The sequence below is a fragment of the Dendropsophus ebraccatus genome, chromosome 1 (genome assembly GCF_027789765.1).
Source record: "Dendropsophus ebraccatus isolate aDenEbr1 chromosome 1, aDenEbr1.pat, whole genome shotgun sequence".
Taxonomy (NCBI): domain Eukaryota; kingdom Metazoa; phylum Chordata; class Amphibia; order Anura; family Hylidae; genus Dendropsophus; species Dendropsophus ebraccatus.
In genome coordinates, this window is record NC_091454.1 from 87400514 (window position 1) to 87427542 (window position 27029).

General features: G+C 43.8%; 1 protein-coding gene across 2 annotated transcripts; it reads right to left on the reverse strand.

Annotated features, from left to right (window-relative positions):
• Positions 1-939: 939 nt before the first annotated feature.
• KICS2 (KICSTOR subunit 2) lies at positions 940-9179 on the reverse strand. 2 transcript variants are annotated; one of them, XM_069955832.1, is made up of 3 exons: positions 3863-4119; positions 3153-3441; positions 940-2334 (listed from the first exon to the last, which is right to left on the reverse strand). In XM_069955832.1, the coding sequence occupies exons 1-3, from the start codon at positions 4044-4046 to the stop codon at positions 1524-1526; spliced, it is 1284 nt and encodes a 427-aa protein (XP_069811933.1). In that variant the 5' UTR covers positions 4047-4119; the 3' UTR covers positions 940-1523. The 2 variants fall into 2 exon arrangements, with proteins under 2 accessions (XP_069811933.1, XP_069811931.1); XM_069955830.1 differs by lacking the exon at positions 3863-4119 and adding an exon at positions 8730-9179 and having other exon boundaries at positions 948-2334.
• Positions 9180-27029: the final 17850 nt, after the last annotated feature.

Here is a 27029-nt window from a genome sequence, read left to right on the forward strand (position 1 = left end):
ATTTTAGGTTAATGTGCATATTTTACAGGGTCACAGTCATGCTCCTAAGTCCTATCTGGCTATGGGATTCATTTAAAAGGTTGCTGTCAAAAATAACTTGACATGTCATCAGGCTAAGACCCACTGTGATCGGGAGAGCCAGGGAGAGAGCTTAGCAGCAGCCATGTCAGCCACCCCCAGCCATATCTTCATAACAGACAATTCAGACAATGTAAGTCTACAAGACAACATTGTTGGAATTAGTGGCCAGCCAGAGAATGAATCTCGCTGCTGCTATGCTCTCTCCCGGCTATATCTCCTGATCACAGTGGGTCTGAGCCCGATGACATGTCAAGTCATTTTGTGATGACATACTCTTTAACTATGAGATTTCTAGTAACAGACTCCCTTTATTATTTCATCAAAATCCTGACAGAATACAGACTTTGTATAAAAAGACAATACCATAAGTAACTATTTTAACGTACATGTCTCTTTGGATGGACTTATTGCATTTTGCAGAACTTTGGGAAACTACCACTAGAATGTAGGTTCCCAGCTGAAAGAGGCAATAAGAAGGGGCAAGCTTAGTACAACTGTATAAAGGTAAAATAAACCCTTCCAGTATATCATGAAATAAGACTGGTAACTAACTTTCAAAAACCGGAAAGGCACAAATATGTTAATAGTTATTCCTCTTCCTAAAGGTCATATGTAAAGATGGTTTTGGCTACATATGACAGGAAGCCTATAGGTTGATAATCATTAACCAGACCGCCACAGAGATACAGAGTCACCTGGAGAAATGTGACATTTTTTCAAAGGGAGAATAAGCTGCTATAAGCTACTGGATCTTTGTTTTCGCAGATAACTCCTTTCAAGCGACTCTGTACCCCCCCCCCCCCCCCCCCCCAAAAAAAAAAAAAAAACTATTTGTACCATCGAATAGCTGCTTTTAATATAATATCTGTCCTGGGGTGTGTTCGGCAGGTGATGCAGTTAATGGCCTAAAAATCAACTTTTAAACTTGCAGCCCTGTAGTAAATTGGCGTAACCTCAAGTGTCTATGCTCTGAGCTTGCACCGCCTCTCTGTCCCTCCTCATCACTAGGAATTCCCCTGGGCAGGGGATCTCCTAATCACCACTTGTCTAAGCACTGCACAGATGCTTTAACAATCCAGTACATGTGCAGTGCTCAGACAAGCGATGAATAGGAGAAATCCTACCCAGGAGTGTTCCTACTTATGAGGAGGGTGGGGAGGAGGGACAGAGAGGTGGTGCAAGCCTAGGGCACAGACACTCTAGGCCACACCAATTTGACACGGGGCTGCAAGTTAAAAGTTGTTTTTTAGGACAATAACTGCATCACCAGCCGAACGGACCGCAGGACAGATCTTGGATTAAAAGCAGCTGATGGTAAAAGCAGTTTGGAAGGGGGGGGGGGCAGATTGTGGGTACAGCATCGCTTTAAATGGGACAGGACTATGGGTTTGAATTCACCTTTCTACAATACTAGACTGCACTTTTGGCTTTAACAGTTAGTTTTAGCTTTTTGAGCCTGGCTTTAAGCTTGCATATACTCTGGAGGTTTTTAAAGACTGAGAAAGCTCATTTAAAAAAGACAGAAAGTGGGAGTCTCTCTCTGATTTCTTTGAATCAAAAATGACCACAATGGTAAAATGTGGCTCAGGTCGGGTCAGAAAATACGTACTTTGCACTTTCTCATCATAAAAGTGCACAACCTTCTCTAAAGTGTTTAGATCTGCTGTCTTCTCAGTCATTATCATAATAACATTTGGCCAGTGAACCGCAGGTCTCTCAAATGGTAGTGACACCACTGCAGGATATTGGTCAACCCCTTTAGGGGCTTCTCTGTAAGAATCCGGGTGATGGTACCCATGACCCTGAAAACTCTCTGATCCCCGGTTATCAAAAATTAAGGACACATTCACTGCATCATATTTCCTAATGAAGCTGGATATTTTTCCAAAGTAATCCGGATTAGTTTTAGCAGTGAGGGTTTTCATCTCTGAGGTCTGTCGGCTTAGTGATTCATGGAAGTAGAAGCTGAACTTGGCAAGCAGGATGTTTTTAAATTTCAGGAGCCACGAGAAGAGATGTGGTGGCTGCACCGCCTTCTGAGACTGTCCACCAAATAGATGTTTTTTGGTCTCTTTTTGTTTTTCAAATATTTGACCCCAGCTTTGGAGTTTAGTATGTGCATTGTGTAAGTTTACAAGCGACAGAAGAAACTTCCACTCAAAAATCAGGCTCTGGGCCTTTAAAAGGTGCACAAGAACATCAACTTCAAGCTGGAAACCATTTTCAAGAGGAGATAATATAGGATGGTGAAACCTACAAACCAAAAGAATTACAAAAAAATGTACAAGGATTAGTGTAAGCAGTAATTTCAATTTGGTAATGTAAGTGTGGTTAAAAAGATTTCACCAGTGACATAATTGAAAGGTTATCGGTTTCTGTGTATTTTTGTTCAGAATTACTACAATTGTGCCATTTATTGGCTTTATTTTTAAGACATTCACTGTGCAGTAAAAACGTATGTTAACCTTATTCTCTGCACTTGCTGCAATACCAAAATTTATATTGTTTATTTTATGTTTGACTACTAACTAGCTAGAAGCCATGGTTGCTATTTCCCACAGTATACAGGAGGATATAGGTGGATGTCAGTGGTATAACACAGCCAGCACCCATTGCATATGGACTGGGGCATATTTCTTCTGTGTTAAAGTGTAAATGTCACGAAGACGCAATGAGACCATAATGCAAACATCCCCCATTGGATGCAATGGGGGTCACATGCATTATGGTCTTATTGCGTGTCCATATCCATGGAGGCCCGAACTGATCCGTAAGAGGCCCATCGTGATGTTGCATAGTGGATATACATAAAATGTTCTTGAGACCTCTGTATTTTGAGGCAGATATTTATGAGAGGTTAATGATCAATATCCCCACAATGTAAAGAAGGGGAGGTGGAATCAACACACAACATTTTTTTTAGATTTTTCTTGATGTTTTGCAAACAGGAAAAATAATTATATTGATAAGGAGAACTTGGTTTTTTGAACAGATTGTACTTTCACCTAGTTGCCTAAAACTCTAACCATAGTGGCTAAGGGGAAGAGGATCAAGTCGTAAAAAAAGCCCACCTGGAGTTGTACTTCTTTAAGATGGCATCTAAGATGGTCACAAGTTCCTCTGCGTTCACAAATTTTTGACTGCTCAATGTGTACATTTTCTCATAGAAATCAGCAATTTCCATTCGAGCCTGTACAAAGAAGCAGAGTTGTTCAGACAGATGTGAAAGCAGTTCTTCCAAGTGAGGAGCTGTCCCACCAGTGGCATTTCTTCCTGTCGTGACTACTTTTTTCAGTTCGTTGTACAATGAAGTGTAATTCGTTCTGATAGAATCCTTTCTGCTGAAGAATGACTGACCACCTAGAAGAGATGAAATGCTGATGTCAACCCACAGACCTTGGAAAGACAATAAAATAAAGTCATGTGCAGCTTCACGGTACTACACTGCCAATGGTTGTAAGAGATTCCTGCCAACAGAATTCACTTATACCCAACATTAATTTTTTCAATATGTTTGTAGGTGGCATAGGAAAAGTTGGTTGGTAAGGTTTGTTTGTTTGTTTGCTGATGACACAAAAGGGTGGAATACGCTCAAGACTGCTGGAGAAGTCAGTAATATGGAAAATTATTTAGCTTCCCTATACAGTGATCCCTCAACATACAATATTAATTGGTTCTGGGACGACCATTGTATGATGAGTTCATAACACTATGGAAGACTGGTAATTGGTTCTGAAGCCGCAAATTATCACCTTCATAGATAGATAAAGCAAGTTCTTACATATGTAGAAGACTGGACTGTTTTCAGGGTCCTGTACAGTTCTGTCAGGGTCCGATGAAGCTGCCCTCAACTGGAACCTAAAGGAGCAGCTCACCCTGGCACAGGCAAAGAGCAGCACAGGACATGCAGTATCACACTGTACTGTACAGAGAAGATACAAGACACACACAGCAGTACAGGACATGCAGTATCACACTGTACTGTACAGAGGAGATACTACACACACAGCAGTACAGGACATGTAGTATCACACTGTACTGTACAGAGGAGATACTACACACACAGCAGTACAGGACATGTAGTATTACACTGTACTGTAGGGAGGGGATACAAGACACACACAGCAGTACAGGGCATGTAGTATTACACTGTACTGTAGGGAGGAGGTACTAGACACACACAGCAGTACAGGGCATGTAGTATTACACTGTACTGTAGGGAGGAGGTACTAGACACACACACACAGCAGTACAGGACATGTAGTATCACACTGTACTGTAGAGAGGAGATACTAGACACAAACAGCAGTACAGGACATGTAGTATCACTGTACTGTACTGTAGGGAGGGGGATACAAGACACACACATCAGTACAGGACATGTAGTATCACACTGTACTGTATAGAGGAGATACTAGACACACAGCAGTACAGGACATGTAGTATTACACTGTACTGTAGGGAGGGGATACAAGACACACAGCAGTACAGGACATGTAGTATCACACTGTACTGTAGGGAAGAGATACCAGACACACACAGCAGTACAGGACATGTAGTATCACACTGTACTGTACAGAGAAGATACAAGACACAGCAGTACAGGACATGTAGTATAACACTGTACTGTAGGGAAGAGATACCAGACACACACAGCAGTACAGGACATGTAGTATCACACTGTACTGTACAGAGAAGATACAAGACACAGCAGTACAGGACATGTAGTATAACACTGTAGTGTAGAGAGGAGATACTAGACAGCAGTACATGACATGTAGTATCAAACTGTACTGTAGAGAGGAGATACTAGACACAAACAGCAGTACAGGACATGTAGTATAACACTGTACTGTACTGTAGGGAGGGGGATACAAGACACACAGCAGTACAGGACATGTAGTATCACACTGTACTATATAGAGGAGATACTAGACAGCAGTACATGACATGTAGTATCAAACTGTACTGTAGAGAGGAGATACTAGACACAAACAGCAGTACAGGACATGTAGTATAACACTGTACTGTACTGTAGGGAGGGGGATACAAGACACACAGCAGTACAGGACATGTAGTATCACACTGTACTATATAGAGGAGATACTAGACAGCAGTACAGGACATGTAGTATCAAACTGTACTGTAGAGAGGAGATACTAGACACACACAGCAGTACAGGACATGTAGCATCACACTGTACTGTAGAGAGGAGATACTAGACACACACAGCAGTACAGGACATGTAGCATCACACTGTACTGTAGAGAGGAGATACTAGACACACACAGCAGTACAGGACATGTAGCATCACACTGTACTGTAGAGAGGAGATACTAGACACACACAGCAGTACAGGACATGTAGCATCACACTGTACTGTAGAGAGGAGATACTAGACACACAGCAGTACAGGACATGTAGTATCACACTGTACTGTAAAGAGGAGATACTAGACACAGCAGTACAGGACATGTAGTATAACACTGTACTGTAGAGAGGAGATACTAGACACACACAGCAGTACAGGACATGTAGTATTACACTGTACTGTAGAGAGGAGATACTAGACACACAGCAGTACAGGATATGTAGTATCACACTGTACTGTAGAGAGGAGACACTAGACACAGCAGTACAGGATATGTAGTATCACACTGTATTGTATAGAGGAGATACTAGACACACAACAGTACAGGACATGGTCCAAAAAGAAACAAACATTGTATGTTGAAAATATTGTATCCTGGGGCCATTGTAAGTTAAAGGACCACTGTATTACTTTACTGAAATTAGTAGACATTGGGAAAAAATGTCCAGCAGATATGGTTGGTAAATCTACAATAACAGAATGTAAACATGCCTGGGATAAACATATCTATCCTAAGATAATAAGAAAGGAATTACTTATGGCCAGTGAACTATGAGGAAGCCATAGCACTTGAAAGAGTGCAAAAGCCATTCAAAGGGTTGCATGATGGGATGTAGGGAGTCAGACCCCCCTCCCCCAATCTGATACCAATGACCCATCCTAACACCTGGGGGTCACTTCAACAAACTTTGTACACATGAATAAAGCAAGCAAATGTAAGATACTTTATAAGCTGCTTTCTTCCTTCATTTCCTGCTATTGATTTATACAAAGTTTTTGTAGAAAAAAACATTTCTAGTATTACTAGAAAATACAGGCTACTATTCATGGATGTCACAGCATAATCCCAGCTAGAGCTGGGCAATAAGGCAATTTTTTCAACATTTTAGATGGTTCTCGATGTTATTGGTGTTTGAGGCAGCATCTGTGCCGCTTCAGACTATGTTCACACTACGTAAGTTCCATAGTAATCACGGCTGTTGTAACAACGACCATGATTTCTATGGCACTTACTTAGTGCTGCCTTCTGAGGAATCCCGGTCGGAGTGTATAAACATGTCAGTTTTTTGCAGCCACTATTCAATGAATAGCGGCTGCAGGAGACATGTCAGTGCACACTATGGAGCTCCATTGGCCGCATTCTCCATTGTGTGCAGTGGGGAGTTCTGATGCAGGCGTGCATGGATGCGCCTGCATCAGAACAACTCAGCGGCGCTTAAGATCATCCGGCCGGTACTGCAGTACCAGCTAGGATGATCTTTTCTGAGACCATCCGTTCCGTGACCCTTACCAAGTGTGAACATAGCCTCACAGTGTAACCCCCCCTGTAGTAAAGTCGCCTTATATGTTATGGGAATACTGGCTGTCATTATGGGGGCACTATGGCTGGCAATGTTACAGCCTAGCACAGTGTACTTTTCAGTAACCTGCCCCTTCACTACAAATCCCAGCATGCCAAACCGCAGTCTACTCTATAACACCTCCTCAGTACATTATACCCTCACCTACATACAACATCATGCCCCGCACATCCTCTGCGATGTATACAAAACCAATACCATAGAAACATAGAAGATTGTGGGCAGAAAAAGACCACTGGGTCCATCTAGTCTGCCCTTTTAGTATTTCCTTTCTTATTATCTTAGGAGCGATATATGTTTATCCCAGGCATGATTAAATTCTGTTATTGTAGATTTACCAACCATATCTGCTAGAAGTTTGTTCTAAGTATCTACTACTCTTTCAGTAAAGTAATATTTTCTCACATTGCTTCTGATCTTTTCCCCAACTAACCTCTCACTGTGTCCTCTTGTTCTTTGCTCAGTTTTTTTTTTTTTTTTTTACTAAAAACACCTCCCTCCTATTGCAGCGGATTTTCTGCTGCGGATCAGCAGCAGATTTGACTAAATAAAATAACACAGCATCAAATCTGCACCATCAAATCAGCTGCGATACGGTACGTGTGAAGCTACCCTAAATGTTTCGATCATGTCCCCCCTTTCCCTTCTTTCCTCTGATTATGCAGATTCACATCCTTAAGTCTTTCCTGATATGTTTTATGCCTAACACCCTCCACCATTTTTGTGGCCCGTCTTTGGACCCGTTCTATACCAGTTACCTAACTGTAAGCAGCACCCGCTGGCAACTAACTGCCCGCCACCTACCCCTCACTCATCACAGGTGAAAGCCTTAATACACTATCATGGCAGACTGATTTTATATGATCGGTTTAGATACAGTAGGTCTTCAGAAAGTAATACACACAATAGGCTTAGATACACCGGCTCAGTAAAAAGTATCACACGCAATGAGCATAGATAAACTGGTTTAACTTGAAGCTTAGATACACCTGCACAGCAGTGACTATAGCTCATGATAGACTTAGATTCACAGGCTTTGCAGACTGTATCATTAATAATTAAATAAGTAAAGATAAGTTTAGATATTGCAGCTGAGCAGTTGTTAACACTGAATGGACTGGATACATAGGCTCTGCAGGCAGTATCACACACAACAAGCTTAGATACACTAGCTCAGCAGTTATTATAAGTCCTCCTCCTCATGTACCCCATCTGTGCTGCAGCTTATAACTCACAGGGATTACAAGGGTTAAACCGCACATCTTTCTCCTGGTTCTTGTTCTGATGACTTGCCTGCGGAGGTTAGAGCTAAGCAGTGCACCATGGCAATGGTGCCATCTGATAAGCTCTGCTCTCGCTGCTACCCGCAGGTAGGAAGAGGTGCGGACGGGATCCAGAAGTCATCAAAACAAGAACCGGGAGAAAGATGTGCGGTTTAACCCTTCCTGTGCTATTTATGCTGCAGCCCAGAAAAAATAAAAAGCAGGAGCTGCCTATACTGATGTCTCCTCATACACTGATACACGAATGATCAGCCCTTCTGGGCAAATTAATTCAATTAACTGCCAAGCCCTCATTCCGGCATATTCTTTGTAAGTGGTACAATGTGCCACATAGTCGTTTCTGGGGGTACAATACACTGCCCATGAGGAGCTAGTCGCCACATTCATGGTAAACGTCCCATACAAGTAGTGATAGCAGCACATGCAGCACCAGCTCCTCTCCATCCATTCACCACATAGCTGCCTGCCTGGAGGGGTGGGTTCCCCCTCTGGGAAGCATATGGGCGTGCTGACCCTCCCAGGAGGGGAATGGAGACATGGTGGTGAGTGGAGCTCCATTCCCTTGTATGGAGGTCAGTGACCCAGCCATAGGTGCGTGTATGGCATGTGTATAGCAGTGGACAGCGCCCTCACCCGGCTTCTGTCCCAGGAAGCTCATGCTATGATACGCCTTCTCGGCGGCCGCCAGGTGAGCCAGGGCTGCCAGCATGGAGGACCACGAGGCGCCAGCGTTCTTGTTGGCCTCCTTCTCCCGCTCCACATTGTCCTTGGCCTTGTCGTAGGAGAAGTGGCCGAGATGCGAGAAGAAGGTGTGCAGCACATTCTGCTCCGCGGTGACCGGCGGAGTTTTCTGCGGGATCATCACCGAGGTCGTCATCAGCAGCAGCGGCTCCTCGTCATCCTCGTCCTCCTGCCCCTGGGCGGCCGGAGCATCTCCCGCTTGCTGGGGCACCACCATACAGCGATACAGCGCGACACCGCGGAACACGGCACACAGAAAGAGCCCGACCCGCCGCTCCGAGGAACTTACTGGTGACACCAGACTGTTTACCTATCACACGTGACTGCGCCGGAAGAGTGACGTCTTGAATGACGTGGCCTTGCCGTTCTCAATAACTTTATTCATAACAGAAATTTTGGACATTTAGAGGAAGCACATGGCCGCTAATGTATAATTATTTCAAACTTTCTTTGCACAAATAGCGGTCCCGGCCAGGGCTATTCTGAGTAGTGAGTAGATCCCATGGAGAGTCTCCATCCCTTCAGTGATAATGCTGTGGAGGAGACTTCACGTGCTGTCCTGTGTACAAGGATAGGTCAGCAATTCACACACAGTATATTTGCTCAGTATTTTGTACCAAAACCAGGAGTGGATTGAAAACACAGGAAGGCCATGTTCACGCCATTTTCTGACAAATAATGTCCGTTATTTAATAACGGCCAATGTTTTAAAATAACACCAATTATTTGCCATTAAATGACGGCCATCCATTAAATTTCACCATTGTGTGGACAGATCCTTTCTGTGTTTTCAATCCACTCCTGGTTTTGGTTGCAATATGAGGACCAAAGTACTGAGCAAAAATACTGTGTGTGAACATAGCCTTGTATTGTGCGCAGTACGGGTGCATTGTGCATCTAAATACATGTGTAAAATTTCCTAAACATTGATTGAATTGAGAATAGGAGCCACATTCTGCCAGGAAGCAAGAACATCCTTAGGCATCTTGTAGATATTGCAACAGTTCTGCTGGTAGAAATAAAACACTACTACTTATAGACGTGTCCAAATCACCATTAGCTAGTAGAAATGTACAATCTTCATGTGACTAAACTTGGCAGCCAGAAATCCACAGAATATGGCCTTATTCACGTGTCCTGTCAAGGTCTCCGTGATTGCGGATCAACTTATTGCCCACTGATTTCTATTGTGCTATTCACACATATTTCCCTTTCGGTATGAATTAGCCAACATGACATCTATGGGATCTGTGCTGTTTTCAGACGACGCATATATCACATGCGAGACATCCGTGAAAAACGTGCCTCAAAAATGGGCAGCCAATTAGCTTTTTTTTTTTTTTACCAGTTCATCTTTATTAACTAAAACTGTACAATTTAAGCAGATATGGATGCAATTACGAGCCATTTTTGCAGATCATGAGTAAAAATAGTGGACCTTAAAAATCACTGACCGTGTAGATGAGGCCTTGGCCACAGTTTACATTGCTTTTTTGCTGTCCGTTCAACTTATTAGTTTTTTGAGGAAAAAACGGATGCAGACGTATGGCATCCGTTAGGATCTGTTTTACATTGACTTACATTATATATATAAAAAAAAAAAAACGGATCCATTTTTCATTTATTGTTTAGAGTACACAAAAATATGGTTGATCATATTCTTCTGTAGGTTAAAATTATACCTAAAATTATATCTAAAAACAGATCCATTAAACAGAAAGCAAAATCGTTGTGTGAACTTAGCCTTAGCGTATTTTATCCGTTTTTTTGGAACTGATGTTAAATAAAGCTATTTACATGAGCGTGTAAAATTTGTGCATATTCCAAACACACAGTCAGTGTATCTATTATGCTGGTGAAATTGTATTTCATTAGTATTTTTATTTATTCAGTATCCGCTTTTCAAAGCGTAATTCAATTACTTAAGTCAGCCTATGAGTATGTACTACACAGTACTGGTGACATACTAGTGGTATTACATCCGTAATATGACATTTAACCATTTACTCGTGTAAAGCAGGGTTTAGGCTCAGTTCACACTGTGTTAGAGCTATACATTAGCTGTATGCAACTGGCATACCCCTTTAAGAGACCAAATGTAGTGTACTAGCAGTTGGGGGGGGGCTGCTTTTAACTATTTTCATGTCTGTAGTGGGTCTGTATCTTGCCATTGCGGTGAGCTGTTGTATTTTTTGTGTTTTTATGTGTTTGCAGCTTTAGAAATACCTTTTTTTTCTGATTCTTGTTTATATGTTGTTGAGCAGTTGTGACCTTATATACCATGGAGAAAGCTCTCTTCTCATGTAAATCCTCGTTAGTATAGTGGTAAGTATCCCCGCCTGTCACGCGGGAGACCGGGGTTCGATTCCCCGACGGGGAGACAAAAGTTTTTATCTTGTATGTAATAATTATGTTTATTTTGTATTTATTAATTATGAATAATATTATTTTACAATGTATATGTTTCACATACATCAAAAAGGTATATGCTACAAGCTAGTTTTGAGGAAGGAGGGGGGGCATTGTTTACCCAGGGTAAGTATGTCATTGCATCATTCACATAAAAAGCCTACATATGAAAAGAAAGTTTGATCAGATGATCTGTATAAGATATTAACAACAATTGAGTAAATCATTCTCCATACGAAGCAGCTGCGTTTCTGCTGTACACAAATAAATACAATAGGATGGTGAGACTCTTACGCTGTAGATTTCTTTTAAACAGTGCCCCTAGTGGTCAGCTCATCCTGAAATCCTGTACATTTGCATACATCTGGAACACTGGAATATGCTTTTTCAACTATTGCAACTCAAAACAAACACCTACTAGGATATGTGCACACTGGTGCTGTGCTGTGGCTTGCTAGAAGTCACGGACAGCATAGGGAGTGGGGGCCAGACCTAAAGCTCTTATTAATTTCAGTGGAAACTTCAGAACATGGGTCTCCAAACTGCGGCCCTCCAGCTGTTGCAAAACTACATTTCCCATCATGCCTGGACAGCCAAATCCAAAGCTTTAGTTGTCCAGGCATGATGGGAGTTGTAGTTTTGCAACAGCTGAAGGGCCGCAGTTTGGAGACCCATGCTTCAGAACATAACTGCAGAAAGAAGTCACATGTAACTTCTTTTTCGTGCACTTGCTTATTTCCCACTAAATCAAAAACCAGGCTATTTAGGCCCATCTAAACATACCCTAACATTTGCGTAATTTAAGTCAATGACTGCAAAAAGTCCCATAGTAACATAAGCTGTGGGCAGAAACAAACCACCTCGTCTATCTAGTCTTCCCTTTTATTATTTCCTTTATTATTATTATTATTATTATTATTATTAGATAGATAGATAGATATAATTATATCCCAGGCACCTTTACATTATTTTACTGTAGAAATGCCAGCCACATCTGCTGGAATTTTATTCCAAGCATCTACTACTTTTACAGTAAAATAATATTTTCTCATGTTGCTTATTTTTCCACCGAACTAACCTCATTTAGCCCTTTACATATTTAAAGGTTTAATTAGAGATGAGCAAAGCGGGCTTTGTTTAGATTCATGCAAAGCAGAAGAATCATCTTTTGAATCCTGCTGTCTGCCTGCTTCACAGAGAAGGTGGAAACAGCCTGGGGAATACCATAGTCCTATTTTATCAATATCTTTTTGTTGGTGAGGTCTCCAGAACTGGATACAGTATTCTAAATGTGGTCTCACTAAAGCTCTATACAGCAGGATCACAATCTTCTGCTTCCTACTGGTTATACCTCTAGTTATAAAGCCCAGTATTCAATTAGCTTTCTCTACCACCTGGCTGCACTGGTGACCCATTTGAGGCCGTCTGAAATCACTGTCCCTAAATCCTTCTCTTCTGAACCCTTTTTTAGCATATAACTGCCAATATGATACTAGAATAGAAGATTTCTTTCCACCAAGTGCATTATTTTACATTTAGAAACATTGTACTTCAGTTTCTGTTATTTTGACCACTAATTAACTAACGCTAAATCATTTTCTATATTACAGGAATATCAACTCCATTGCACACATTTGTGTCATCAGCAAAACAGACAAACCTTACCTATCAAACCCTCTTCTATGTCACTTACAAACTTACCAAAAAGAACAGGACCCAGAGCAGACCCTTGGGTCACACCACTTGTAACCAGTCTCTGCTCCGAATAGACTCTATAAACAACAACCCTCTGATATCTATCCTTCAGCCATCCACAAATCCACTGAACTATCCAGGGATTAAAGGGGTAGTGCCGCGGTAAACAATTATTCACAGAATAACACACATTACAAAGTTATACAACTTTGTAATGTATGTTATGTCTGTGAATGGCCCCCTTCCCCGTGTCCCACCACCCCCACCCGTGTACCCGGAAGTGTAGTGCATTATACATACCTGATCCGTGCCGACACGCGTCCGCCATCTGGTGCCAAACTTCATCTTCGGCCGGCCGGCCCGAACACCTTCGATCTTCCCGAGTGCCGGCCGCGTCATCAGCTGCTCAGCCGCGATTGGCTGAGCATAACTGTGCTCGGCCAATCACGGCAAAAGATGGCGGACGCGTGTCGGCACGGATCAGGTATGTATTAAGCACTACACTTCCGGGTACACGGGTGGGGGTGGTGGGACACGGGGAAGGGGGCCATTCACAGACATAACATACATTACAAAGTTGTATAACTTTGTAATGTGTGTTATTCTATGAATAATTTTTTACCGCCGCACTACCCCTTTAAGTCAAATTTTCACTTCTCTATCAGCTCTTTATGGGGAACTGTATCAAAGGCTTTGCTGAAGCATTGTCCCCCCATGTCAAAAGATTTTATTAGTGACATGTACGCTTTAAGGAAAAAAACTAACTTTGTTACTGCGTAGGGCACTAATAGGAGACTATATTTATAAGACCACCAGACTAAGCATCAAGATAGTATTATCAAAAGATGAGAGATTGTATCAGGGCTGGGGAGTCGGAAGCCACAGCTTCGACTCCAAAACTTTATCAGGACGGACTCTGACTCCAACTCCTTTATAAATGGCCGGTCAGACACCAGGGGACTTATGTGTCACACTGGTGTAAAGTAGATCTGGCTTAGCAGCTTCTGTATAATGTCCTACATCATCCTGGGGCAACTTCTGGGTGAATAAGGAAAGATATAAAGCAGATTCTCCTGTGTGTGTGTGTGCAGTAGATGCAGCTAGTCTCTAGTTGATCAAGCAGTGTTACAGTAAAAAATTCTTTGTTGCCCTTAGCAACCAAAGCTCGGCTTTCATATATTAATAAGCTCTGATAAAAGAGGGCAGTATTACTATAAGATGGCGCAGTATATCTCCCCCATTGTGGCTTTTATCATGTGACTTAGTAATTATAGTCTATATAAATTTCTGCAACAATTATTAAGGGATCGCTCCTCCCAAAAAGTGAACATTTTGGTTCTCCCCATCCTTATTTTGGTGTCCTCAGTGTTCCTGCTATCAAAAAAGACAAGGGCCCAGATTTATCAACACTGCGCCAGTGAATACTTGAAAATAATCACAAATTTTTGTGCAGAATATTTTGCCATAAACAAGAGCGTAAATGACACAGAGGAGACACACACTGCAGTTGTTGTGCCAAAACCTGAAGTGGATCCAAACTGGATGGAAACTATAAAGGGAGGATGTGAACTTCCCTTTTCTGTCGCAGCCACTTCTGGTTTCGGAACAAAAGCTGCAGTGGTAGTTTTTTAAAAAAAACTACTCTGTGTGTTTCCAGCCTTAAAAGGAGAAGTCCGGCCAAAATAATTTTTGGGTATGTTATTACTAATGGAAAGTTAGACAAATTTCTGTGCTTACCAGTAATGGAGATCGGCGCTGGTACTACTCCCCCATCATCTGCTCATACTATGAGCAGATGATGGGAGTAGTAGTACTGTGTATATGTGGCAGCACCAAGCAGGGAGGGAGGGGGGAGGTAGATGCACAGGCACCTCTCTCCCTCCCTGCTCGGTGCCCTCCAAATGTACTGATTGAATACATTTATGGAATACTTTGGGGAGCAAGGACACTTGCTCCCCAAAGTATTCCATAAATGTATTCATTCAATAAAGTACATTCCATTACTTTACATAGACATCCATAGAAACAATAAAGTCCTATAGACTTCTACATATAGAGCACCCCCTGCTGGACACTCCATAGGAATTACACCCTGGGTTGAGACGTCTATGTATCTGAGAGAATTCTAACACTTTCTAATCTGCTAAATTAAGGGAAATAGCCCTATATGCGCATTTCCCATAATGAGCGCTGACACTGCTCATTTGCTCCTCCAGTCGGCCCATGGAATAGGGCCTTTAGGGAATGTGCACACTACGGAGCCGGGGCGGATCACCCGCTGCAGATTCTGCAGCTTGCCCCACTTTCAGCTGTGTGCATCTCCACCTGTGCCATAGACTCTATTCTATGGTCAGCCAGATTCCGCAGTCCGCTGGAAGAATGAGCAGGTTCATTCTTTGGGCGGATGGCGGAATCTGCCTATGCATAGAATGGAGTCTATGGACTATACACATGTTAATCACAGTCACACATACAACATACTGCCTAGACAGATTTTGCAAGTATAAACACATAGGGGAGAATAATTAATCTTTGTGCAATGGTACAGCCGTCCACAGCAACCAATAAGATCCATTCCAGCTTTCATTTAAAAAAAATCAAACCTGGAATCTGATTGGTTGTTGTTGTTTTGGCCGGTTGGCTGCCTCAATGATTGGAAACCTCTGGGGTTGTTTAACGTCACTTGGACACTTGTCACGGTAGCCTGGAGTGGTAGCAGACCCGCCCAGGTTGTTGGTACCAGCTCCGATGGTACCAGCTCCGTAAGCCGCAGCTCCGACTCTGACTCCTGAATTTTATCAGGACCGACTCCGACTCCTGCTCCTTCATAAATGGCCAGTCATATACCAGGGGAGTTATTTATCACACTCGCTCAGCAGCTTCTCCCTAATGTCCTACATGATCCTGGGGCCATTTCTGAGGGAATAAGGAAAGATATAAAGCAGCTTCTCCTGTGTGTGCAGTGGATGCAGCCAGTCTCCAGCTTCCATGTCCTGAACTACTCACAACTAGACTAGATGGAGCAGGTGGTGTTTTAGTTTCTAACTAAATATTCACCATATACACAGAAACACTGGTAACAATGCCAGATACCTGTATTATAGAAGTCAGCTATAGTGATATAGAGGGGGTCCCACATAGTGATATAGAGGGGTCAGCCATAGTGATATGGAGGGGTCACTGTGGGTGTGGATAGCACACACACCCACACACACAACCTACTGCAGCCATAGCATACACACACAGCCTGCTGCAGCCATAGCATACACACACAGCCTGCTGCAGCCATAGCATACACACACAGCCTGCTGCAGCCATAGCACACGCTCACACAGCCTTCTGCAGCCATAGCACACATACACACAGTCTCCTGCAGCCATAGCATACACACAGCCTGTTGCAGCCATAGCATACACACACGTAGCCTGCTGCAGCCATAGCACACATACACACAGCCTGCTGCAGCCATAGTACACACACACACACACACACACAGCCTGCCGCAGTCATAGCATACACACACAGCCTGCTGCAGCCATAGCATACACACACAGCCTGCTGCAGCCATAGCGCGCACACACACACACATACACACACACATATACACAGCCTGCTGCAGCCATAGTATACACACACAGTCTGCTGCAGCCATAGTATACACACACAGTCTGCTGCAGCCATAGCACCCCCCCCCCACACACACACAGCCTGCTGCAGCCATAACAACTGCAATAAAACATTGAGGACAGAGGTTACTGCTACACAAGCCCAATAGTGACTGACAACTTTTCCCCGACCACTCTTATCTAATAGGGCCAGTGTCCTATTAGAATGTTGCTCATAATATATATTTATGAGCAAAACTTATAAAATTCATATCAAACCTTAATTCTAAATTTATCTAAGATTTTTTTTAAAGCTGGAGTCGGAGCCGGTACATTTTTTCCAACTCCGACTCCAGCCAAAACTAGCTCCGACTCCGAGACTCCCACTCTGACTACACAGCCCTGGTTGGTACCGCCACTCACAGAAAAGGGGAGATAATCCAAGTATACGGTGCTGTATGTGGGTGCAGGTGCTAACCGAATAGACCGCAGCCCCGTGCATTTTGTAAAAAATATAATATTTTACTGTAGTAAGAGTCAAGTTGAACAGTACACTTGATAACAGTAGTAGCACAAATCTTGAACTTTGGTACTGACAATGAGGTAGAACCAGTGCTTGTAGAAGTAATAGGTGCTTTGTTGAGAGAGGAATGCAGTTGCCAAAAGAGCCCTGCCCAAAGTAGTGATTGTGCTCTGCTGGAACATGTGTAGATACAGAAGAGATAAGAAGATACTCGTACTTACGGATGCCAATAAAGGCTCTAAACTGCCCTATGCCCCCTAGTTGCGAGGTACATGTCCTAGGTAGGTAATACGAGCCCCAGTCATCAGCTATCAGGGTGAAGCAGACTTCCGAGGTTTCCCAGTTGTCTTGCGCCGCACAGTAGGATATGTAGACCTTGCACGGTAGCTTTGTCTTACTGGGGTCAGACTGGGGGGAGACTGCCCTGCACTTTTTAGAGAGGTTACTGGCATGGGAAATGGTTATTCCTAGGTGTCTTCTCTCCTCTAAGTAGAGCTTACCACTGCATATTTTCTTTAGTTACTGGTATAGAGAAATCTGTAGATGTTATCTTTGGTAAGGGTCCTAGCCAAAGCCAGGCCCTGGCTTAACTTTTTCAGAAAGTGAGTTTTTTTGTTTGCTTCCTTTCACAATGAATACTAAGTAGACTGAACTTACTTCCTTTCACCAACATTACTTCCTTTCACCACAGTGTAAAATAGGATTAGATACACCACTGTGTAGGGTTACACTGCAGTGTAAGGGTGCCTCTACACAAAGAGATTTATCTGACAGATTTTTGAAGCCAAAGCCAGGAATGGATTTTAAAAGAAATCTTGGTCTTTCCTTTATGACCTGTTCTCTCTTTATAGTCTATTCCTGTATTTGGCTTAAAAAAAACTGTCAGATAAATCTCTGTGTAAACAAACTGAGAGATTTATCTGACAGATCTTCAAAGCCAAAGCCAGGAACAGACTATAGAGAACAGGTCATAAAGGAAAGACTGAGATTTCTCCTCTGTTTAAAGTCATTTCTGGCTTTGGCTTCAAAAATCTGTCAGTTAAATCTCTCTGTAAAAACACACCATAAAATATGATTAGATACACAGTTTAAGATTAGGATTAGATACACAGCTGTAATAGACATATTTCTGCGCATACTGCAATGCAAGACACATATGGGTTACACAGCAGTGTAAAATAGGATTAGATACACCACACGGTAAAATGTGATTAGATACACAGCTGTGTAAAATAGGATTAGATACACCACAGTGTAAGATAAGGAGTAGATGCACAGACCCAACAGACAAAACAACCTGGCTTGAACCATATTTTTTATGTGTTATACACACTCTTTAGCAGTTACTAAAATGCACCAAAAACGAATCCAAGGTATAAAACATACACTTGCATAAAACATAAAACTTTGGGGGAGATTTATGAAGCTGTTGCATAGCAACAAAGCAACCAATCACAGCTAAGTTTTCATGTACTCATGAGCTGTGGTAAAATGAAAGCTGAGCTGTGATTGGTTGCTATGGACAACGAAGCTTTCTTACTGTAAGGCTGCTTGATAAACGGCTCCAAGGCTAAAAGGCATGATATTACTGCTACAACTGATCACTGGACAGCACAGGATCACCAAGGCCTGTGATTGGCTGTATGATATCACAGTCACATGACATCACAACAGTCTATGACATGATATCACAATGACTTACCTGCATAAGAAGATCATACACCACTGGAGCTCCTCATTCTTCACAGAGAAGCTGAAGGAAGCTGACTATTCTCCTGAGAGGAAGATGAGTGAACCAGGTACATTATGTCTGGCAGCTACACCATCCACATCTACAATACAGGGCCTACATACAGTATGTACACGCTGGAGAGGATCCAGGATCTGGTGGAGAAGACTCCTATTGCCTTCCATGGTTTACATGTCTGACCCCACATTTATTTGGTGTTTTAGACACAACATCACTTAACAAGGGTATGGCTTACTGGTAAAATGTGTGATGTATCAGGAAAGATGGAGTAGCTCAGGTGTGGCCTTCAAAATTGTGGAAACAGTTGATATAGACGTATTCTGAATGTCCAGGATTATATAGATGGTCACTTCAGGGGTACTTTATCTATTTGACCAACCCAGACATAGATTTATATCCAGTGCTGAGGTAAAGGTTGTGGGACAGTGGGGATTATGTTTGTGAGTGTACACAATATGGATTTTTATGTTGTCTCTTACCCCACCTTCACTGGTCCTGGACTCATTGGAGGAAAATATTAAGAAGCTAATTTAAAAAAAATAATAAAGAATATGGCCACCATCCAGCAGCTTGTCTTCTGCTACATGGCTGACAGCCATCAGCTTCCATTCTGTGACATCATAATGCAATCTATGACATCATAAAGCAACCTGTAACATGCTACTGCCAATTTTCTTTCCTAAATCCCAGGATAAAAATAAGACAAGTGGTTATCAATGTTGGGGACCAATGTTAGCTGGTATAAAAGTAAATTTTTTTTGCAATAAAAAATAAAACTAAAATGCCTTCTCCCACAGTTCGACACCAAAATGTGATGTTCATTTGCATTTTGTCTTGTGCTTTATTGCAAATACATTTTTCTTTTACATCAGCTAACATTGGTCCGCTGTGTATCTTATGGCAGAGTAACTGAGTTTTTTTTTCATCCTCCTGTTTCAACACGTCCTAAATAATACTGAGGCTTTATTATTCCTTAGGGGGCATCGCTAGAGGAGCAGGTAGGTGTAACGCCGCCAGTGCACAGGATAATACAATGTCTTTTAGGGTGCATTTTTGAAGTCAAAGCCAGAAACAGACTATAAACAGGGAACAGGCCATAAAGGAAACACTGACATTTCTTCTCTTGTCAAATCCATTACTGATTTTGGCTTCAAAAACCTGTCAGATTTACATTTACATTTTCCAGGAATATAAACAATTACTCTGGCGATTTAGGTACAGTCCATCACAACTGTCTTTATTCTGTGGTTATTTGTCGCTGTAAAGAATTTGGGAGCGATTGATTAAGCAGTGTTACAGTAAAAAAATCTTTGTTGCCCTTAGCAACCAATCACAGCTCGGCTTTCATATATTAACCCCTTAGCGACCCATGACGTATCTGATGCGTCATGGTGCCGCGGGGGAGTTCAGAGAGGGGTCCCGCGGGGACCCCGCTCTGAATGGTGCTGCACCCAGCTGTAATCTGTAGCCGGGGAGCACCTCTATTAGCCGGCACGGGTCCCATTGCCGCGCCGGCTAATTAAGCCTCTAAATGCAGCTGTCAAACCTGTCGACCCCCGTCCGCCATCTTGCGACAATGATGTAATCCAATCGCGGATGACGTGGCAGAGGACGTCCGGCACGAGGGACGGTCGGAGCGGTTCGGCCGGCCACCCGAAGATTACATCATTGTCACAAGATGGCGGACGGGGGTCGACACGCATCAGGTGAGTATAGAGCACTACACTTCCGGGGGTGGCGTGGGTGGGGGGAAACACGGGGAAGGAGGCCATTCACTAACATAATATACATTACAAAGTAGCCAACCCCTCCAGTAGTGTCCCACATAGTTACCAGCCCTCCCAAAATTGCCCCACATAGTAGGTAGCCCTACTATTGGTGCCCCACATAGTAGCCAGCCCTCCCAATCGTGACCGATATAATAGTCAGCCCCTCAAATGTCCTATATAGTAGACAGACATTCCGTAGTGCCCCATATAGTAGCCAGCCTGCAATATAGTAGCCAGCCCTACCTAATAGTCTCTTATATAAAAGCCAGCCCTCCCCAATAGGGTTTTTTATAGAGGCCAGCTCTCCCTAATAGTCTTATATAGAGGCCAGCCCTCCCCAATAGTCTTATATAGAAGTCAGCCCTCCCAATAGTCTGATATATAGTAGCCAGCCCTCCCCATAGTCTCTTATATAGTAGCCAGCCCTCCCTTATAGTATGATATACAGTATAGAAGCCAGCCCTCCCCAGGTTTCGTATATAGTAGCCAGTCCTGCCTCATAGTCTCTCATGTAGTAGCCAGCCCTCCCCATTGTCTCTTACATAGTAGCCAGCCCTCCCTCATAGTATGTTATATAGAAGCCAGCCCTGTCCAAGTCTCGTATATAGTAGCCAGCCCTCCCCTATAGTCTCTTATGTATTAGCCAGCCCTTCCCCATAGTCTCTTATGTATTATCCAGCCCTTCCCCATAGTCTCTTATGTATTAGCCAGCCCTTCCCCATAGTCTCTTATATAGTAGCCAGCCCTCCCTTATAGTATGATATATAGAAGCCAGCCCTCCACAAGTTTCGTATATAGTAGCCAGCCCTCCCCCATAGTCTCTCATGTAGTAGCCAGCCCTCCCCATTGTCTCTTACATAGTAGCCAGCCCTCCCTCATAGTATGTTATATAGAAGCCAGCCCTGCCCAAGTCTCGTATATAGTAGCCAGCCCTCCCCCATAGTCTCTTATGTATCAGTCAGCCCTCCCTATAGTCTCTTATGTATTAGCCAGCCCTTCCCCATAGTCTCTTATGTATTAGCCAGCCCTCTCCATAGTCTCTTATGTACTAGCCAGCCCTCCCCCATAGCCCCTTATGTAGTAGCCAGCCCTCCCGCATAGCCTCTTTTGGAGTAGCCAGCCCTCCCCCAAAGTCTCTTATGAAGTAGCCAGCCTTCCCCTATAGTCTCTTATGGAGTAGCCAGCCCTCCCCCATAGTCTCTTATGAAGTAGCCAGCCCTCCGCTATAGTCTCTTACGGAGTAGCCAGCCCTCCACCATAGTCTCTTAAGAAGTAGCCAGCCCTCCCCTATAGTCTTTTATGGAGTAGCCAGCCCTCCCCCATAGTCTCTTATGAAGTAGCCAGCCCTCCCCTATAGTCTCTTACGGAGTAGCCAGCCCTCCACCATAGTCTCTTATGAAGTAGCCAGCCCTCCCCTATAGTCTCTTACGGAGTAGCCAGCCCTCCACCATAGTCTCTTAAGAAGTAGCCAGCCCTCCCCTATAGTCTTTTATGGAGTAAGCAGCCCTCCCCCATAGACTCACCCTTCCTGCGGCTGCAGAGACGCATTTCCGGCGTCTGGATGCTGCTTACATACTGCTAGGTAACAGGCTAAAAACTGCCTGCGGCCTACAAGATTATAATATGGGAGGTCTGAGCAGCCGTTTAGACCTCCCTTATTATAATCTACAATGTTGGCGGGCCAGATTAAATAAAACAGTAGAATAGTGTGGCAGGCCAAAAATAATGGTACCGCGGGCCAGAGTTAGAGGGATCTCCCCATGTTTATTTTGGTGTCCTCAGTGTTCCTACTATCAAAAAAGAGAAGGGCCCAGATTTATCAACAATGTGCCAGTGAATACTTGCAAATAATCACTAATTTTTGTGCAGAATATTTTGCCATAACCTAGAGCATAAATGACACAGAGGAGACTGAGACTGGATACACACTGCAGTTTTTATGCCAAAACCTGAAGTGGATCCAAACTGGATGGAAACTGTAAAGGGAGGACGTGAACTTCTCTTTTCTGTTGCAGCCACTTCTGGTTTTGGAACAAAAACTGCAGTGGTAGTTTTCCAAAAAACTACTCTGTGTATTTCCAGCTTTAGGCTGGGTTCACACTACGTATATTTCAGTCAGTATTGTGGTCCAAAACCACAATACTGACCAGGAGTGGATTAAACCAGGAGTGGATTAAAAACACAGAAAGGATCTGTTCACACAATGTTGAAATTGAGTGGAAGGCCGCCATTTATTGGCAAATATTTGCTGTTATTTTTTTAAAAAAAGGCTGTTGTATTGAAATAATGGCAGTTATGTACTGTTATATGGCGGACATCCACTCAATTTCAGCATTGTGTGAACAGATCCTTTCTGTGTTTTTAATCCACTCCTGGTTTTGGTTGCAATATGAGGACCACAATACTGACTGAAATATACGTAGTGTGAACCCAGCCTTAGGGAAAGTGTACACTATGGAACCCGGACGGATCACCCGCGGCGGATTCCGCAGCCATAGACTCCATTCTATGCCATAGACTCCATTCTATGGTCAGCCAGATTCCGCAGTCCGCTGGAAGAATGAACAGGTTTATTCTTCGGGCGGAAGGCGGAATCTGCCTGTGCATAGAATGGAGTCTATGGACTATACACGTGTTAATCACAGTCACACATACAACATACTGCCTAGACAGATTTTGCAAGCATAAACACATAGGGGAGAATAATTAATCTTTGTGCAATGTTACAGCGGTCCACAGCAATCAGATCCATTCCAGCCTTCATTTTTAAAAATCAAAGCTGGAATCTGATTGGTTGCTATTGTGATGGCCTATTTTGGCCAGTTGGCTGCCCTAAGTGTTGATAACCTCTGGGGGTGTTTAGGGTCACTTGGGCACTTGTCACGGTAGCCTAAAGTGGTAGCAGACCCGCCCAGGTTGTTGGTACCGCCACTCACAGAAAAGGAGAGATAACCCAAGTATACGGTGGTGTATGTGGGTGCAGGTGCTAAAAGAATAGACAAGAGTCCTGTGCGTTTGGTAAAAAAAATAATACTTTACTGTAGTAAGACTCAAGTTGAACTGCACATTTGATAAGTGCAAGTAGTGCAAATCTTGACACAGAACTTTGGTACTGACAATGAGGTAGAACCAGTGCTTGTAGAAGTAATAGGTGCGTTGTTGAGAGAGAAGAGGAGAGGTGTTGCCAAAGTAGTGAATGTGCTCTGCTGGAACAGGTGTAGATACAGAAGAGATAAGAAGATACTCGTACTCATGGATGCCAATAAAGGCTCTTAACTGCCTTATACCCCCTAGTTGCGAGGTACCCCTCCTAGGTGGGTAATACGAGCCCCAGTCACCGATTATCTGGGTGTAGCAGACTTCTGAGGTTTTCCAGTCTTGTGCTGCGCAGTAGGTTATGTAGACCTTGCATGGTAGCTTTGTACTACTGGGACCAGTTCCTCGTTCTTCAGGAGACTGCCCTGCACTTTTTAGAGAGGTTCCTGGCGTGGGTAAGGGTTATTCCTAGGGGGCTTCTCTCCTCTAAGTAGAGCTTAGCACTGCATACTTGCTGTAGTTACTTGCATAGAGAAATCTGTAGTTGCTATCTTTGGTCCCTTTCAGGCGTCCTGGCCAAAGCCAGGTCCTGGCTTAACTTCAGCAGAGACTGAGGTTTGCTTCCTTTCACACTGAATACTAAGTTTAGACTGAACTCACTTCCCTTCACCAAAGCTAACTCCTCCTACAAGGTATAAAACTAAACCCTCCTGTGAGTGGTGGGGCTGAAAGGGGTAGTGTAGTGTAAAGCATTTATTCACTAAATAACACACATTACAAAGTTATACAACTTTGTAATGTGTGTTATTTAAGTGAATGGTCCCTTCCCCATGTTTCCCCCCACCAACGCTAGACCTGCTAGTGTGGTGCATTATAGTTACATATTCGCTGTTGACCATCGCCACCATCTTGGGACAATGACGTCATCTTCAGGAGGCCGGCTGGACCGCTCCAGCCCTTCCTCATGCCGTCCCCCCTCCATTGCCTCATCGGCTGCTCAGCCGCGATTGGCTATGCTCAGCCAGTCGCGGCTGAGCAGCTGATGACTCGCTGGAGCTTTAGCTTTAGCTGTCCAGGCATGATGGGAATTGAATTTTAAGGGCCTGAGTTTGACACATCTGGTATCGTACATTCCTCGTCCACTGCACAATATCCATGCAAGTAACTCACATTGTAATAGACTTATATTTCTGCATACTGCAATGCAAGACACATATGGGTTAAACAGCAGTGTAAAATAGGATTGGATACACCACAGTGTAAAATAGGATTAGCTACACCACTGTGTAGGGGGGTTAGGATTAGATATACAGCAGTTTAAGGGTGCCTGTACACAGAGAGATTTATCTGACAGATTTTTAAAACCTAAGCCACAAATGGATTTGAGAAAAAAGAGAAATCTCAGTCTTTCCTTTATGATCTGTTCTCTGTTTACAGTCTGTTCCTGGCTTTGACTTCAAAAATATGACAGATAAATCTCTCCATGTAAACACACCCTTAGACAGAATTAGATATGCCACAGTGTAATGCTACGTTTACACGAAACGATTATCGGGCAAATTTTCGCGATAACGATCGAATTTGAACGATAATCGTACGTGTAAATGCGGCGAACGATCGAAAAATCGTTCATTTAGATCTTTTAACAGGTTCATAAATCGTCGTTCGCCGATCACAAAAAATTCGCCGATCGTTCCGTGTAAGCAGTCGTTGCGCGATAGTCCGTCCGGCCGTCAGCAGCGCCGCCCGCCGCCCGGCCCCCCGCTCGCAGCCCGGCTCCCCGGGGGGGGCGATCGGAGCGGTGGGGGTGGCGATCAGAGCGGCAGCGGTGGGGGCGATCGGAGCGGTGGCGGGGGGGGGGGCGATCGGAGCGGCGGCGGGGGCTGATCGGAGCGGCGGGGGTGGCGATCAGGGAGGCGCAGGGGGCTACGCTTGAGCGGGGGGGCGGGCGTAAAACGATATATCGTACCGTCTAAACGCTGATCGTTATAAAAAAAAAATCGTTACTTCGAAATCGTTAATCGTACGATCGGGCCAATAATCACCTCGTGTAAACTTAGCATAATGGTGCATTTACACAGAGAGATTTATATGACAGATTTTTGAAGTCAAATCCAGGAACATACTATAAACAGGGAACAGGTCATAAAGGAAAGACTGAGATTTCTCCTTTTTTCAAATCCATTCCTGCCTTTGGCTTCAAAAATCTGTCAGATAAATCTCTCTGTGTAAATACACCATAAAATATGATTAGATATACAGCAGTGTAAGATTAGTATTAGATAAACAGCAGTGTAAAATATGATTAGATACACCACAATATAAAATAGGATTAGATACACTACTGTGTAGGGTTAGGATTAGATACACAGCAGTGTAAGGGTGCCTCTACACAGAGATATTTATCTGACAGATTTTTGAAGCCAAAGCCAGGAATTGATTTGAAAAGAAATCTCGGTCTTTCCTGTATGACATTTTCTCTGTTTATAGTCTGTTCCTGACTTAAAAAAATCTGTCAGATAAATCTCTGTGTAAACACACCGTAAAATATGATTACATACACAGCAGTGTAAGATTAGGATTAGATACGCAGCAGTGTTATGGTGCGTTTACACGAAACGGTAATTGGCCCGATCGTACGATTAACGATGTCGGAGTAACAATATTTTTTTCATAACGATCAGCGTTTAGATGGTCCGATATATCGTACGGAAAAATCGCTTTGCGATTGTTTTACGATCGCGCGTCCGCAGCCAGGCCCACAGCCCGCCCCCCCGCTCGCAGCCCACCCCCCCGCTCGCAGCCCGGCCCCCCGCTCGCAGCCCGGCCCCCCGCTCGCAGCCTGGCCCCCCGCTCGCAGCCTGGCCCCATGGTCGACCGCAGCCCCCTGCGCTGCCCTGATCGCCGCCGCCGCCGCTCTGATCGCCACCCCTGCCGTGGCAATCGGAGCAGTGGCGGGGTTGGCGATCGGGGCGGCGGGGGTGGCGATCAGAGCAGCGGCGGCAGGGGTGGCGATCGAGCCGGCACAGGGAGCGGGGGGCCGGGCTGCGAGCGGGGGGTTGGGCGGCCGGACTATCGTGCGACGACTGTTTACACGGAACGATCGGCAAATTTTTTGCGAATGACGATTTGATAAGATGTTGAAAGATCAAAATGAATGATTTCTCGTTCGTCGTTTGATCGTTCGCTGCGTTTACACGTACGATTATCGTTCGAATTCAATCGTTATCGCGCAAATTCGCACGATAATCGTTACGTGTAAACGCACCATTAGATTAGGATTAGATTCACAGCAGTGTAAAATAGGATTAGATACACAGCTGTGTAAAATGGGATTAGATACCCACAGTGTAAGATAAGGAGTAGATGCACAGACCCAACAGAGCAAACCACATATGTGGCACC